Source organism: Mauremys reevesii, linkage group 1, assembly GCF_016161935.1.
Source record: "Mauremys reevesii isolate NIE-2019 linkage group 1, ASM1616193v1, whole genome shotgun sequence".
NCBI classification, from domain to species: domain Eukaryota; kingdom Metazoa; phylum Chordata; order Testudines; family Geoemydidae; genus Mauremys; species Mauremys reevesii.
The window spans coordinates 299,418,128-299,435,662 of record NC_052623.1 but is presented as its reverse complement, the minus strand read 5'-3'; the positions used below and the strand labels follow the sequence as shown (position 1 = coordinate 299,435,662).

The 17,535-nt window shown below is 43.1% G+C and overlaps 1 protein-coding gene and 1 long non-coding RNA gene across 6 annotated transcripts in view; one reads left to right on the top strand and one right to left on the bottom strand.

The window, feature by feature from the left end:
* SRGAP1 (SLIT-ROBO Rho GTPase activating protein 1) overlaps positions 1-17,535 on the top strand; it is a 242,346-nt gene that overhangs the window by 157,873 nt on the left and 66,938 nt on the right. For all 4 annotated transcript variants that reach the window (XM_039502442.1, XM_039502423.1, XM_039502449.1 and 1 more), the window contains exons 5-6: positions 9,447-9,629; positions 10,110-10,238. In XM_039502442.1, coding sequence (XP_039358376.1) covers positions 9,447-9,629; positions 10,110-10,238 — 312 coding nt within the window. The remainder of the gene's footprint in view (positions 1-9,446; positions 9,630-10,109; positions 10,239-17,535) is intronic.
* LOC120384168 lies at positions 7,864-17,254 on the bottom strand. 2 transcript variants are annotated; one of them, XR_005588660.1, is made up of 4 exons: positions 17,120-17,254; positions 8,561-8,880; positions 8,126-8,256; positions 7,864-8,042 (listed from the first exon to the last, which is right to left on the bottom strand). It is a non-coding gene; the product is annotated as an uncharacterized LOC120384168 (long non-coding RNA). The 2 variants fall into 2 exon arrangements; XR_005588657.1 differs by lacking the exon at positions 8,126-8,256.

Below are 17,535 nucleotides of genomic sequence, written 5' to 3'. Positions count from 1 at the left end.
AATTTTTGAGGCATCCTAGAAATACATGTTGGTGTCCTCTACTCAGCTGACAAAACCTTCTGCCCTGACAATTTTCATAAGTAATACAAAAACCTGTGGTATGCTGAAGTCTGAAAATATGGGGACAGTGCAAAATAAAATAAATTTATTATTAAAATAAGTAACAGGCTGCTGTACCAATTGTATATTTCATTGCCTTATGTAATTCATTTAAAATCTCCAGTGTTGAATTTTAAAGGAGGTTGCTACAGAATTTTCATTCTGCTGCACAGGAGTGCCACCAAATACAGTGATGTTACACAGAAGTTATGTCCAACTTATTGCAGAGTACTAGAGATTTGATAGATAGTGAGATCAGTAATGCCACGATGGCAGTAAAACGTCAGTGATATTTCCAGGCCTTGCATCAGAGATTCGCTTGCAAGTGAGTATGATTATGAAAATATCTAATATCCAGTCTACCAACAGTCTTCTGAACACAAGCGTGAGAAACCAAGGAAAATGGGAAATTAGTATAAGATTTTGCTTTATTTCTCAGGGGAAGTGCCAGCTGGCCAGATTAATGAATTACACACAAACTCAATTTCCAGTAAGAAATACTACTTTACTGGAGGCAGTTTTGAAATAAATCAAAGACAGTAATTTCAGCAACGATAAGTTGGTGTTCTATTAAATGCCTATTGAGGTGGACACAGCAGCAAAATGAGGACAGACACATGCATGGAATTAAGTGGCAGACCGCAACTTTAACACAGGGGAGGGGCACTTCCCATCCCTCACCCATACTTTTCTATACCAGCCATTTAATTGGTTCCAGTGCAGGACTTACCATAGAACCCATAAGGCAGGGTAGGCTCTCTTCAGCCCTACCCTGCAGGATGTGGTTCTTTGAGTCCTAGCACCCTCCCCCATCCCCGCAAGAGGGACCGAGGGTGCAGCAGGGTGAGGACCTCAGCCCACGAAGGCCAGAAGGTCTCATCCTGTCACATGAGCCCAAGGCCCAACACCAAAATCCCAGGTCTTTTACCTCTAGAAACTTTTTTTATTCTGTTAGCTGCACTGGAAACCAGGGAGTGCCAGCAACAAGCTTGGTCACTCTCCACGCAGCTATGGCACCTGCTATCGCACCACTTGCTCAACCCGTGCCTGCACATGCCGTAGCCGTACGTCAGCACCTCCGTCAGATGGATATACATCATCATCCCTGAAAACTTCTGGCCGATTGTAATGGATGTCCCCATGCAGTATCATGGAACCCCCTTTCTTCAGGAATATCTTGGTGACCCCATTATTTACTTTCTTTCTAATCTTGCCCGCAAGGCTCGGTCTGCTCCTAGCCTTTTTCTGTCAGTGAGTGCAGAAGTGGTACAAGCTGATCCCACTGCATGCCTCTTCTGGATGCTGACAGCTTCAGCACTGAAGCCCAGCTGAGATCCGTCTGCTGTCCTGGCAGCATCTTGTGGCCCTCGTGCAATATAGGGTGCCCACAAATCCAAACATTGCGTACACTCTGGGTAGCTTCTAAAACAAACAAGCACATTCCCTGCCATCGTTTCCTTGATGCAGACATAAGTCCTGTAGCCCTTGATTTCTAGTGCTCTATTGCCTGCACCTAACGTGGGTCAAAACCCTCTGCAGCTACTGCCATCGCTGCTCTGATTCTGAAAAATAACTATCAAATTTACCCCGGTGAAGACCACAGTAGTGCAAGGTGCTTTTCAGTCTGGTGCTGAATTGATACCTTGTCAGGAAGCTGCCATCACCACATGAAAACAACAGGGCTAGTTGCAGGCCCTGGATTTTAGTGAGACTCTTATCACCTCACCTCACCTTGGGGGGAGGGATAGCTCAGTGGTTTGAGCATTGGCCTGCTAAACCCAGGGTTGTGAGCTCAATCCTTGAGGAGGCCACTTAGGGATCTGGGGCAAAAATTGGTCCTGCTAGTGAAGGCAGGGGGCTGGACTCAATGACATTTCAAGGTCCCTTCCAGTTCTAGGAGGTTGGTATATCTCCAATTATTACCTATTACCTTTACAGGGAACAAGTGCTCATCTGCACATTCCTTCAACACCACATAGGCCCCTCTTCCCTTCTGGTCTGTTTTTGAGTACTGTAAGCACAAGAGTTGCATATCTGTTACATTTAACGCACGCTGGGACCTGTCCACAGCGCCCATAGCCACCAGCTCACTCACTCTCAAAGCGCCAAAGGCGGCAACAATAAATGCCACCTTAAATAAAATGGCCTACCTCCCACAGCTGCAGTCCCAGGCAGAGCCTTTGGAAACTCCAACAGGGTGGGTAACCTGTCATCAGTCTAGCACCCATCTCTCCAGGACCACCCTTCTAACAGTTTCCTTGCTATGAAATGCCTGCATGGGTCTGGGAAACCCACCAACCTACTCCAGAAGGATAGGCCCACTAGCTGGCCAGAGATAGTGAAGGGAGCCTACCTGTGGTGGGTCAAAGGCACCACGTGTTGTGACCCCTGATGTGTGGGTATAGGCTACCCACAATGAAGCCCTTTGTGTGCCCTAAATTTCTCTAATTCTGAACGGCTCACCTTATAGGTTCTCAGGTCCTCAAATCCTGGATAGAGAGTGAGAGAAACTAGTTCAACTAGTTCTACTGCTGTCATGAGCCAAGATCTCAAAGTTGTTGGGGCATTGGCTGCAAGTCCCTGCTGGGTTTGTTCCTGTGTAACCTTTCTGCCAGGCCAAGTTGACAGCAGCAAGGGCCGGGTTCAGTACATAGGGATTCCCTTTCAACAATACAATGCAAAACCGGCTTGAGCCCCCACCCAGTGACCTGGGAAAATTACACACACACACCCCTGGGCATCTCAAAGAGGCAATACTTCCCCTCTCTCAAGCACAGAGTCTCGGTGTAGCAAAAATCTTTAACAAGATGAGGTTTAACAACTCAGCATTAAATTGGGAAAATACCACAACTAGGGTTCATTAACACAAAACCATGAATCAGAAGACCCACCCCCAAGCAGATGGGGCCATGTCCTTCTCTCTTCGATTCTTGAGTCCAGCAACCCAAAAGTTACTCCTCCCACAGTTTCTGTCCTTGGTCAGTGCAGCCCCCATACAGTTCAGAAGTTCATCTGCAGAGTTTCTCCCAGCCTGGGTGGAAGGGGGGGCAGGTAAGGAGGGCACCATATGTGCTCGTGTCGATGCCCGATTGCCACGCCTCTCCGTGGGGATCTGCTGCAGTCTTCACCCTGGGCTGCTCCTCTCTGCTAGCCACTCCTCTCCACTAGCCATCCTGCTAGCTGCTCAACAATATATTTAGCCCCCACACACACACACTTAACACAGCTCTCAGTGATTTAAGCTCTTAGTAACTTCAGCGCTTTAGTGATTTCAGCTGTTAGTAGGGGTGCCTCAGTGCTGGTGCACTACTAGTCCAAAGTAGGTCTAATGCTTAGACCTAGGTATCAGCAATTTCAGCTTTGCAGTATGTATCAAGACTCCTAATGGAGTCAAAATTAGCTCTGTTATTACACCCTGAAGAGAGAAGGAATCAAAGTGCTGTTTGGGGTCCTCAGAAGGGGCCTATGCTACCAAATACAAACATCTGTCCCCCACCTTTTTCCAGTCACAGGGTTTTGGAACCCATGTGCCTTGCCTAGCGAGTGCTACTTAGTTGAGGGCGAGTCTCTCCATCAAATGCCAAGTACAGTTCTACTGTCCTTGATTCACATAACCAGTATAGCAACACTTTATTACTCCTGCCCCAATAACAAAGAGACTGGGGATCCCACAGCAGCCAAAGTGACCATATGGGCAAGCAGTCCCATCATGCTAGGCAGAGTGGGTGTGCCCATGCAAACAAGATCAGACCCTGAAGTCCTTTTCCACAGCTCACCACCAGTTGTCAGTGTAGAGCCCATTCTGACTCTGCTTACATCTGCAACTGGTCATCCTGAAAGCAAGAGAGCATCGGTAACACCATTATCCACTTCCAGGACATTTACTGAATGATAAAGGATGTTAAACCACCAACAGTGTGAAACAAAGGCCGTCACCAGCCTCATTTATTGTCTTATATGACAGAGATAAATATGCATGAAAATTGTGCAGCAAAGTCGTTAAATGGGCTACTAATGCAATATAAATAAAGTATTCAAAAATTTAACAAATGGGGGGCGCCAAAGACGCTCTTCACCTGGGGCGCCATTTGGTCTAGGACTAGTCCTGGACACAGTTCCAGGGCTATACTCTGTTGGGTCCCCCATGTGGCTCCCGGCCTCCCGGGGGAGTCATAATGGAATCCCTCCTGTAGCAGACAGAGCCCCCATGCCAAGGGAGGCAGAGGTACAACCTCTGCAGTGGGATAGACCCTCTGCCCCTGGGGAAAGGGGCCCCAGAATTTACCCAGAATTATCAGCCTTCCTCTGCAACTTGAGGACTGCTGTTGCTGCTGCTGGAAGCAGATGAGTAACCCTTTCTCTGCTGGAATGGAACCAAAAGAGGTTCCACATAGTCCCTGCGCTGGTCTAAATCCTGAGATCTGGGGAATGCTGGTCAATTAGCATCCCTCTCCCCTAGCTGGCTAAATGGGTGACAGAGGCTCCCGGGGGAGGAGCTACCTATTGTCCTCTAGCAAATGTCCCTCTTTCACCACTGGCCCAATAAAGTTCCCCCACCCATTGATGCAGATGAGTAGCATTCTCATGATAAACAAGGGACGACTATTATGCAGTTTTATTATAAAATTAGATTTGTTCCTTCTCTCAGTGGATAATGCTAACATATGTTAACTTTCTAGTGTTACATCTTGGTGCTCTGGGCAGCTCTGATAGTTGAGGGATGGGAAGTTTTCAAGAAAAGAAGTTTAAATTTTTGAGCAAGACCTCAATCCACTACTATGAAAAATGCAGAGTGATGGGAACAATCCTATAACATGATAGCAAAGAGAAAATGAAAAACAGCCTTTTCACAAGAAAACTTCCTTCTGTCTCCCCACAAAACTTACATAGTATAAATTACTTTCTTACTGATGGATCTGCACAATTAATTTGTGCGTTTAACAAAAATAATTATTCAATTTGTCCGTAATATGCCCTTCACCATGATGCGTGAGTTCCATATGCCACCCTCAGTCTGCATACTGAACTCTTATCAGTGACATTGAGGCTTCCACACTAAAATCAAGGGTAGTATACAATCTATTTCTTTACAAATATAACACTTGTAATTTGGTGCAGCATAACCCTTTCCAGACACTTTTAGGCCTACTTTGTTGTGGGTCAGAAATCCTTATTTTAAATCGGCTGATCTACTGTAATGCTTCTATAACACCTGCTAAATTGGCAGAATTAAACTCATTTTATTTTATAGGAAGACTGATATTGCATTTAAAGATGTCTGTCAAATACAGAATAGGAGTACACCGTATCTGTCATGATGACAGCCTAGCATCTGTGAAATTATGACCTTGCTCTTCCTCTTCAATGAACACTTGATGGCAGATCAATAACCACTTTTGGGACTAATTAAAGTCACTGCAGTGACAGATACTCTGACAGTATGGCCTATCAATTCAACAGTTTGTCAGGAAATTGAGAGGAGCATTGTACATTTCACCAGGATATTTGTTCCAAATAGATTGAGGGACCCAGTTTAGAACTCTTTGTACAAGAATATCTCCCATTGACTTCTGTAGCTAAATTGGACCCTAAGAATTGCCACTGAAATATCTAAGTATTGATGAGCAAGATGGATAATGTATTACTGATTATTTTTTAAATTCTGTTTTTAATTTTAAAATGTTGCTATTAGAGAGGAAATGCATCATAAATCTTATTGATCTTGTCTTTGCATTAACTTTGAATTTTCCAAATATATTGTGGATTTGCACAAAAAGAGTAAAACATCTATATATTTTTGAAATTGCTATTTCTTTAATAATATTTAGAAGTGAAGGTGTTTGTTTATCTTATAGGGAGGGCTTTTACTAAAGGAACAAAACAATAAGAAAATAAATGGTAGGATAATTTAATCAATCCAATAGAGAGACAAATTCTGATGGACAGCTTTAAAATTAATGGCTGTACTGAGAATTTGTAATTCATTTAAAGAGACAGTGACTGGCAGTTTAGTTGCAAAATGTAGGGTATTTTTACATTTTCATAACTTTTAAAAAATAAACGGGTTTTTTTTTTTTGGATTTCAATATTCATATGCAACATTTGCAAAATAAGCATTGCACTTCTGCATGAGAGCCAGACTACCAAAAAAATTAAACTAGTCTGCTGAATTTAGAGTCTCTTCCATAAGCTTTCAGTTAAGCAGAAGACTTGGGCAAGACAGGTTTTTACCAATCTCTTCTATTATTTGACATTTTAGATCCTCTAGTGCAAAGAGAGCGAGAGAACATCCCGCAAAACATGGTAGACAATTAAGAAAAAGAGCAAACTGTGTAACTTCACCTGCAAACTTCATGTTGTTTTACTTGTGGGAACAACACCAAAAATGTTTGGGCCCAATCACTCCTCTAATCTCTTTCATTTTGTTCAAATATCTGTCTGCTGCCTCTGCAATTAAAGTGTTGCTGCTATTACTGATAAACACCCACTGGCAGAACCTGGTGAGGACTGTGCTTGTGAGCTCTCCAGAGAATTGCCTGAGAATGATGTAATAATAATGCATGAGATAGGAAGTGCCATCAACAAAACACACTATACATAAGCCAAAAGCACAGAGTAAGGGCTGGTCTATATGCACTTTGTGCACTGATTTAATGACATCTGTTAGAAACTGATATAGTTAAAGTGGTATAACCTTCCAGTGAGGATGCAGACACATCAGATATGTTAATGTCAGTACTGATATAACTGCATCTGCACTAGGGCTGCACCAATTTAACTGTATTAATTTCTAAACCAATACGGTTCTCTCGGTGCAAACACTATATATAGTCCAGCCCTTGGTATATTGCAAAAACAGACAAATGCAAATCTCTTTCAATTCTAGTAATCAAATGTTTCACATATAACAATAGCAGATACAACGTTTTCAGAGGGAAATGTGAATTTCAAATGGACTCTCTATTCCTCAGGAGACAGAGTCAAGGCCAGGCTGCAGGAGCGGGTGGAGTTGACAAAGATTTGCTTTTGAAGTAGTGTCTATTGGGATGCTGTGGATTCTGTAATCATTATGTATAAGGAGAGGTTGAGATGAAGGAGCTCTCTCCAGGGACATGAGGCTTGAGGGAATGGCACTCTAGCCTGGTCTTACTGGAGTCCTCCGAGAGAGCTAGTTCCTAGCAGTAGTGGCTCCTGTACTCCCTTAGTGCAGCTAGCTGGAATGTCACAGCTTCTGTTTCATGTGTAAACAGCTGGTGGGGAGTGTGAGAGACAGTTGTATCTCATCCACTAGACTGCAGGGGCGCTCTGGAAAATTGCTTCACATCTGAGTGCCTAGTTTGTTTGTAAAACAGCACTACTCAGGCTTAGCCACTTTTGTCAAGCGCCTTGAGGTCTGCAGCTGAAAAAGTGCTAAGTGTTATTATGCCCTTTTTACTGGCAAAAAAACTGAGACAGAAAAACTAAATGACTTTCCTGTTTGGCCCGGATGGTGGACTAGGCCTTGGTTCTCATTCTGGGGCTGGCAAGCTTTTGCTGAAAAAATCTTATAGGCCTTCTATATAAAAAGTATCTTCTAAAGGCGACAACCCATATTTTTAATTTCCTTTTCATGTCATCGTTAATGGAATCTCGTCACTTGCTGTTCTTTTCGGTGTTTATTTTACAAAACAAAATTCTTGAAAAATTATGATCTGTTGTATTTTATCAGTTCTTTTATTTCATAGAGAGAGAGAGAGTAATATGAATCCCTATGCATAGATTATTTCTTGCTGTTAGTAAGAATGCCAAATGTAATGGGTAAAACATAACATTCAGTTACATTTAAGCAATGTCCGATTGGGACTCAATAGGCCCGCATGGTGTTCCCAGCTCAGCCACTGCCCTGGTGTATCTCTGTACCATTGTCTGTCTTGTATCAGAGGGGTAGCCGTGTTAGTCTGGATCTGTAAAAGCAACAAAGAATCCTGTGGCACCTTATAGACTAACAGACGTTTTGCAGCATGAGCTTTCGTGGGTGAATACCCACTTCTTCGGATGCATTGTCTTCATTGTCTGTCTTGTCTGTTTAGATTGTAGGGTCTTTGAGGCAGGGAGTATCTCTTACTATGCATATGTATAGTGCATAGCGCAGTGCCGTGCTGTTCTGAGTGCATCCTGCTGTAATATAATAATATCCATTCCATATATTAGGTATTTTGGGATAGAAACTGTAATCCTATGTTTGCAAACGTATTAAAAAAGCAACTAATTTTGAAACGCTGTACAATTTTTTCTATGTTCATTAAGGAAGGAAGTGAACAGTCTGCTGTTTTATTTTCAATATAGATCACGTTTTAGTTCTATCAACATCTTAAGTGCTAAATAATTTAGTACTTACATACATTATGCACAATTAGAGTTCTCCAAACGCTTTTTGGTTTTTTTGCACAAAACTTTAAAAATACATTTGTTCTACATTCACCTGAAATAGCATACAGCAGGCTGCTGAGAATCTGTGCTAAGCCATGTTTCAGCTGTCAGGTGAGACTAATTCACAATTGAGCCTATCCAGCTGGGAGTCATCCTCAATGTCTGCCAGCCTATGGAAGCTTTTTAGGCCTTGCTGACTATTCAGCTACAGAAGCTGCTTCTGTTCCAAGGGGGTATTTCATGGTAACTCCCCAAGGTAGTCTGTGTCTTCAGCACATCCCACCTACTGAAGCAGGAACAGCCAATTTACTTCCTGCTGGCGGACTCATCCGTGGAGAAGATCATCTGCATGGCCTGGCCCAAAGGTGATATCTGCCGGAAGAAGAGAGGAAGTTATCATCTTGAGGATTCTATGTTTTGTTCTTTCCCCAAAACCAATATAGAAACCAAAAAACAGACAGGTGCATGCCCACTCTACTTTGGGGTGGTGGGTTTACTCCATTGCCGAAAAGTTTGTTCTGAGGTGCATGTTACTTGCTTTTTTCCCCAGGGAAAAGGTGAGAGGGAAGTCAAACCTGCTTAAATTAGAACTAATTTTCCATCACCTTTCCTTATCCAGAGTAGTTAGAACAGTGCTTTGGAGATGCAAAGTGCAGTATAAATAGCAAACAGAACAATAGCAATCTAATGTCATGTACAGTCAACCTTGAAAGTAAGTCACATGAGCAAGGCATGCATGCCTGCTGCTAACTCTTGAGATTAAATTAAATGGAGCAGGAAGGAAAAATACAATCTAAACGCTGTTGGCAAAGATATTTATTCAAGACTTCATAAGATTGTGTTTTTATTCTGTGCTTTTATCCTGTGGTTTTTTTTTTTATGAGAACCTTTTTTATATCCATTGCCTCTTAACTCTTCTTTGACTGTCTCTTCCACAGGTCATGAAAACATACCACATGTATCATGCAGAGAGCATCAGTGCAGAAAGCAAGCTGAAGGAAGCAGAGAAGCAAGAAGAAAAACAGATTGGGAGGTCAGGAGACCCTGTCTTTCATATTCGACTAGAGGAGAGGCACCAGAGGAGGAGTTCTGTGAAGAAGATTGAGAAAATGAAGGAAAAAGTAAATAGGGTTTCATTAAAAGCTTGTTATACTGCTTAATTTGAAGTAAATTTAGTTCAGTTCTGAGATTCCTTTGAAGCTGTAGCTTAGATGTATATGTTTCTACAGAATGGTTTTAGAGAGAGATTGTCCATTAAGGAAATATGTGGCATATGATGAGATTAATGTAATCTATGGTAAACTAGAAGTAGCTAGTTAGATATATTAATGTTATAAACTAGTAGTAGTTTACAGAGAACTTTTAATTCAGAGATAGTGAGTGTTTTTACTCCCAGTAATTTCCTCATTACATGGCTTGTTCATAAATTACATTTTCTATTGATGGGGTTTTAAAATTGTGTTTCTGTTAAATGCATAGCAAAAATTGAAGTTTCTTTCTAGTTGATAGTAACAATTAATGCACACTTATCTATTTGGCTGCATGATAAAGTTGAGGCATTCAAACTTTCTCACTATATTAATATACAATTTCTTTCTCAGCGTCAAGCAAAATACTCTGAAAACAAGCTGAAATCTATTAAAGCCCGAAATGAGTACCTACTAACCCTTGAAGCAACCAACGCTTCTGTTTTCAAGTATTATATTCATGACCTTTCAGATTTAATTGATGTAAGTACTTGATGTTTATACCTATAGTCTGTTCAGGAATAATATGTAGTATTTTTTTCTGCTTTTCATCTTCCAAGAGGAAGTGTACAATGTTTAGTTACATTTGTCACTGATCATATAGTATATTGATTACTATAATATTTCATAGTGTAACCAATAGGTTTTCCTTTTAGTTTTATATTTTACAAAAACAAATGCCGGTAGGAAGCTGAGTTCATGTCTTTAAAATTTAGTGGGCAAATTTTTTTCCTTAGGTGACTGGAGAAAACATGGCAATGATAGCACTAAACACAGAAATGGTTGGACATTTCCACCTTCTGGTGGAAAATGTTTCTGGAACAAGAATGAAGAATTTTAATGCTGCAAGTTAAAAACTTTAAAATGTGGTTTTACTCTTTAAAGTGATCATATAAAAATGGTACCTTATTCAAAAAACCCTGTTCTTTATGTGTACTCAGAATCACTTTATGTTAATTTTAATGGCAAAAAAATACATTTTTACTGATTTTTAGTCCTGTTAGCACTGCATAGCCAACAGAGCTACAATTGAGTATACTGGATCAACTCCACCTTGTGCATTATCAACACAAATGTTTGACGAGTTTCATTGAGCTACATCTCTGCAAAGTCATTGAATGCAGTGGGGTTACAGGGGTGTAACTTATATCAGAATTTGGCCTGCAGAATCTGTAGGCAAGTGATGGAAGGAACCCAGCTTGACTCCAAGCCCAGGGTAAGGTTGTAGGCCTGGCATTTAAAAAAAATGTAAACTTATTGTATTAGATACAGAAAACTTTGAGACAGGAAGCATCGAATCACCATATATATAATCACTTTTCAGAGTAGAACTATACATTAAATGGCATATATATATTCACAAATGTCATGCACTGATGTCAAGATGTTCTATACTGTAGGACAAGCTCGCTAGATCCTATGTTTTATAACATGGGTTTATTGCAGACCTTGGAAAATGTACGTGGCACCGACTAGCCAAGGTGAAAAATACCCACTGTAATTTAATGGATTAGAATAGCTGTGTAGTTGTGTTTTAATTATAACATTGTGAATCAACTTCCTTTTAATATATATTTTAAAATGTAACTTACATAATCTCTCTTTTGTTATTATTTATTTTCCTTCTGCCTTCACAATACCTTTTTCCTTTCTTTTTTGTAAGACATGGCATATCTTTTCTTGCTGTGTTTTCAATATCAGTTATTTCCTCTTTTCTCTTTTTCAGTATCCTCTTCTCTTCCTCTTTCTTTTACTCTGTTGCATGCTCTCTCTTCCCCTTTGTTTTGTCTCCCATTTCTACCAAAATCTCTCTCCTTCAGCACCCATATTTGTCTTTTCTGTCATTTTCCTCACCCACATCCATGCATCCACTCACCCCAATCCACCTCTTCATGCATTGAAAAATTTACTTGACTCCTAATAGTCAGAAGATTAAGCCAGAGGACTAATCTAAGATTAGAGGCTCCTCTATACAGGGGAAACACTTTAAGTGAGAAATCAAGCTCTCCCAGACTCTTAAACTGCTGTCCCTGGACCCTGTTTGGGGGCTCCATTTTTGTAGCCTCTAGCTCAGGGGTAGGCAACCTATGGCATGCATGCTGAAAGCGGCACATGAGCTGATTCAGTGGCACTCACAGTGCCCAGGTCCTGGCCACCGCTCTGGGGGGCTCTGCATTTTAATTTAATTTTAAATTAAACTTCTTAAACATTTTAAAAACCTTATTTACTTTACATACAACAATAGTTTAGTTATATATTATAGACTAATAGAAAGAGACCTTCTAAAACCGTTAAAATGTATTACTGGTATGCGAAACCTTAAATTAGAGTGAATAAATGAAGACTCAGCACAGCACTTCTGAAAGGTTGCCGACCCCTGCTCTAGTTAGTAGGTGTCTGACAAAGGTACACCCCATTTATCTGCTGGAAGGAAGGAAGGTAGATATTTTCTCTGTTTTTCCACCACCATCACTACAGAGCCTCCTTTGCAAGGGCACTGGTGATGTCTCTGCTAATCATCCCCTTCTCTGGCCTCTGTTTTTGAGTCATCCTCCCCAGAGAATAGCTCCAGTGCCTGTTTCCAGTTTTGGAAAGAACTTTCTCAAGCTGCAGATTGGACAATTGACCTGATTCTGTCAATTTCACTGATGTCCACAGAGTTTTCAATAGCAGGAGTGAAAACTGACCAGACCAAACAGTTTTCACTGACCTGGAGGAAAGATACTGCCAGAAGCAGAAGCACTGAAGCTGTTTGTCTACAGATTTACAAAGACAACATCACATTGGCTAACATTTGAGGTTCATGTTTCAAAAGCTATTGGCACAATCATAAAGACTAGATTTTTTAATGTCAGAAAACTTAAAATCAACAGAATTTAGTGGCACTTGCATGGAAAAGATACCTATTCATAACGGATGAGTAGCTTTTCAAGCCATGGGTTAATATATGCCATAACCATTTTAAATAGGCAAAAATGTTTTAAATATGACCATTCCTTAAAGAATTTAAATGAAGGATTTGATTTTGGACACCATCTATACCATTGATTTATGGGTCTCAGCTATAATTATGTGTAACTGGAAATTGGTTCAGAGCCATATTCAGAAGTTGTTTAGACATGAATGTCTGAAAGACACTTCATTTAATCAGAATATTGTCTATGTAAGAAGTCAGTGTAGATTTTTTAAGTGTTTACTATTTCACAAATGGAAACAGTGTTGTGTAAATGGAAAAGTTCTCACAAGGTTTTTGGTTCACAATCACAATATGAAACATGCTTCCCACGTTGCAGTGAATTTAAGAAATCTCATGCTGTAAAAATATTAATGCAGTGTTACAGTCCTGACTTAAATTTACAAAAGTGAGGAAATTCAGTGTTTTAGTTGCTTCTTCGCTCTCTGTCTTCTCTACCTTGTCGTCACCTGCCCTCCCTCCCATGCACCCTTGCATGTACACATTATGAAGTCAATTCTCCACTGCATCTAAGTGCTGATCATACAGGAGGGATTGGGGGTGGGATGGAGCTGGTTACACTGCCTGAGTTGTGCAAAAAGGACCAGAGTAATGTGGAATCTAGTCCCATGTTGGGGAGTATGTATTTGTAGCAACGCAATGACTCACCGGCGCGGCACCTCCTGCTGGTCGTCCTGGGAATTAGCTCTCCAGCTCTGGAGTGCCCTTCACTGGCCGATGTCCTGATTGTCTCAGGCCCCCGTGTCCCTCTTGGACCCCGGTGCCCCTTAACCCCCCTCAAAATCCCCACCCCTGGGGGTAGGGGGAACTCTTGGCCTGGGCTCCCCAGAGCTCCTCCTCCAGGCCGCCCCTCCTGGGCCGCACGCTTCCTCTGACACTTCCCAGCCTCAGGCCATCTCCTGGGAGTGTGCCTCTGCCTTCCGGCGGGCCAGCTCCACGGCCTCCAGCCACGCCCATAGGTCTGCGTCCCCCTGACCCTCCACTTGCAGGGTCTGGGTCCTGGTCTCTTGCTGGACCCACTTGCTCTCTGTCCCTTGGCTGAAGACCTGCCTGGCGACAGTCTGGGTCCCGACCTCCCGCAGGGTCCCCTCCATCCCGGTTACTGCCTTCGCCACCTCCTCCTGTTTTAGCCCTTCTGGGCCCACAGGCACCTCCTTCGGCCACCCCTCAGTTCCCTTGAGGGGGCAGTGCTTCCTAATGTGGCCTGGTATCTGGCAGCTCCAGCAGGCTCCCCGCCTCCTTGCTGCCCTGGGCCTCTCGTGGTCCATCTGGGGTCCCGCCCTCTCGCTGGGACTGACCCCGACCCTCCGCGTTGGGCCTTGGCTCGTCCACTGCATGTGGCCTCATTGCCTACAGGCTCAACATGTCGGCAGCCGCCTGGGTTCCTTCACCCAATGGACTGTCATAGGGACTCGCCCTGTTCCTCCTCTGGGTGAGGTGCCCTGCCCCAATCCCAGTAGGGACAGTCCCATCTTACATGTCCATTCCGCCCGCAGGTGTAGCAAGTCCGGCGCTCTGCCACAGGCCTCCTGGCGCTCAGCTTCTCATGCCCTTCTCCCCATTTCCTCTGAAACTCCTGTCGGAGGAGTTGTACCAGGGCCCGCTGTTCCTCTGCCAGCTGGCCCAGTTGTTCATGGAGGGCCCACTGCACCTCCCATATTCTCTTTTGGGCCTCCCGGATCCCCTGCAGGTCATCTGCCCCCTTCCGCCGGGGCGCTGACACCAAGGCCCACCCAGGGATGGCACCTGGGGTCCCCGCATAGAAAATCCCAGTGCATCCAGGATCCATGTTTCCTGCTGTCTGGGCAATAGTCCCACAGTCGTTGCCCTGCCCCTTATATCGGGGATGGACTGCCTATGCCTGCATTCTCCACCACCTTGTAGCAATGTGACGACTCATTGGCACGGCGACTCCTGCTAGTCATCCTGGGAATTAACTCTCCAGCTCCAGAGCGCCCTCTGCTGGCCGATGTCCCTCTTGCCTCAGGCCCCTGTGTCCCTCCCGGACCCCGGTTCGCCTTTACCTTGGGTGCTTCCCCCTGGCAGTACCCCCGCAGTGTCTGGGTCTCCCATACCAGAGGAGCCCCCAACCCTCTACCCCCACCTCACCTCAGTGGCTACTGCCAGTCACCATCTAGCCCCTGCTCACTGGGGCAGACTGCAGTCTATACCACTCATCGGCAAGGGATGTTTGGACCTGCTGCCTTTGCATACCCTGGGCTGCACCTCTGTAACCCCAGTACCCTTCCCAGCCTTTACCAAGGCCTGCAGCCTGGGGGTTTTCCAGCCTGGAGCTCCCCAGCTCCTCTGGCCTTTCCCCAGCCCTGCTCCAATCTAGGTACCCTGCTGCGCTCCCAAGTAGCCAGGCCCATCTCTCTCCACAGCTAGAGAGAGACTCTCACCTAGCTCCTGGTCCACAGCCTTTTATAAGGCCAGCTGTGGCCTGACTGAGGCATGGCCCCAGCTGTGGCTGCCTTCCCCATCAGCCTAGCCTTCTGGCTCCCCAGGGTAGCCCTTTCCCAGGGCTGTTTTAACCCCTTCAGGGCCGGAGCGGGTGACCACCCCACTACAGTATTCAATACATAGTACTGAGTAGCAACCCATGCCACTGGATACATATATCTTGCAGTGATGACTTAGCTATGTGCAGGTGTACAATGAACTATTTTGTATACTGATTGTAGTAAATTTATCTAATTATGCAAATAAATTAGCACAGACGAGGTATTCTGTCAGGTTGGCCTACTACATGTACATATTTCTGCATTTGAAAAGATCTACAAAGTAAATAATTTCTTTTGGGAGTATTGCAACAGAATGAACAGGGTTAAATTTTTCAAGTAACAGTTCATAGTGTTTATAGGACCCTAAAATGTAATACAACTTGATTTTGGCAAATTCATACGGATGATCCTAAATTGTAACTCTTTAACTGAACCCTGAACTCAATTTGAACTCTTCAATTCATTCATTTCATTAACAAAGCTTAGTGCTTCTTTCTTAAAATGCTGCTGTGCAGTTAATAATCTTATTAAGCCTTCTTAAGAAAAGCCAGATAAAAATGTACCTTGAGTCTTAACGTTTGTTTTGGGGAGCATTTTATGAAATAAGTTTTGAGGCCAACCTTGGTAAAAGGAGTGGTAGGATAAAAATTATTTAATATGTACAACTGTTTCTATTTCCTTTTTATTCAAGCAGAGGAATTTGGATGTCTCTTAAATAGATTATTTCCCTTCTATTGGACCTCCTGTAGATCTACTTCATATGCAGGAGAGAGTGTACATTTGACTTGTATTGTGTGGAAAAACTGGAAAAGAAATGTTTTTCAGCTAGGCTGAGCAAGCTTCATTTGGTTTGTGGGGATGTTTCTTAAAACTAGAGATCTCTGAGCAGCAGTACAGTACACACCCCTGTTAATCTGAGTGTTTGTACTAACATCTTTCCATATGGTTCATATCATTGTTCAGTTATTTGAAGATTGCTATGCCATTCAGATTACAAGATTTGTCTGTTTGTAATAGGAAGGTATGAGCCCTTTTTCAGACATTTCAAGCACCCATATAATCGAGCGGTAAATGCTGAAGAAACAGCTATGGAATGTAGGCCATGATTACAGGGTGAGGGGCTCTATCCTGGGAAGCAGTGACTCTGAAAAAGATTTTTGGATTGTAGTGCATAGTCAGCTGAACTTGAGCTCCCAGAGTGACACTGTGGCCAAAAGAGCTAATGCAATCCTGGGAAGCATAAACAGGGGAATCTCAAGTACGTGTAGGAAGATTATTTTATCTCTGGATTTGGCACTGGTGGGGCACTGCTGTAATACTGTGTCCAATTCTGGTGCCCACAATTCAAGAAGGATGTTTATAAATTGGAGAGCGTTCACAGAAGAGCCATGAAAACAATTGAAGGACTTGAAAACCTGTCGGATAGTGATAGACTCAAGGAGCCTAATCTATTTAGCTTAACAAAGAGAAAGTTAGGGACTGACTTGATTACAGTCTATAACTACCTACGTGGAGAACAAATATTTAATAATATTTGCTCTTCAAACTTGCAGAGAAAGGTATAACAGGATCCAGTGGCTGGAATTAGAAGCTAAACACATTCAGACTGGAAATAAGGTGTACATTTTTAACAGTGAGAGTAATTAACCAGTGGAACAATTTACCAAGTGTCATGGTGGATTCTCCATCACTAACAATTTTTAAATCAAGATTGAATGTTTTTCTAAAAGCTCTGCTCTAGAGGCTATTTTGAGCAAGTTCTTTGGCCTATGTTATACACGAGGTCAGCCTAGATGATCACAATAGTCCCTTCTAGCCTTAGAATCTATGAAAACCAGTTTAAATGTTCCTTTAACATGCCTTTCCCTCAGTTGCACCCCACTCACAGCTTATCTGTGGTCAGCAAAGTATCAGAGTACCGGGGTGCATTCAGGTGGGTTCTGGAGGTGACTGAGTGACACCTCGGCTTCAGCTTGCCGCTGCTGTTTCTACTGCTGCTGTTGCTCACCGCTGCTGCTTCTCTTCACTGTGATGTCGTGTTCTGAGGTTCCACCATATAACCCAGCTCCTGGTGATTTCATTGGGTAGAGAGGAACTCGCTGCTGCCGCCTGCCTGTTCTGCGTGGGGTTTCACCACAACACTGTCCCCACACCAGGACTAAGCCCCCTAGACCAGTTTATTAGTTTGATTTCAGTTCTAGAGATCATTGAGAGGAAACAAGGACTCTCAATTGAATCCAATCAGCTCTGTCTTTAAACACTGGAGGGGAAAGGTCAAATGATAGCTACGACCCTTTAAACA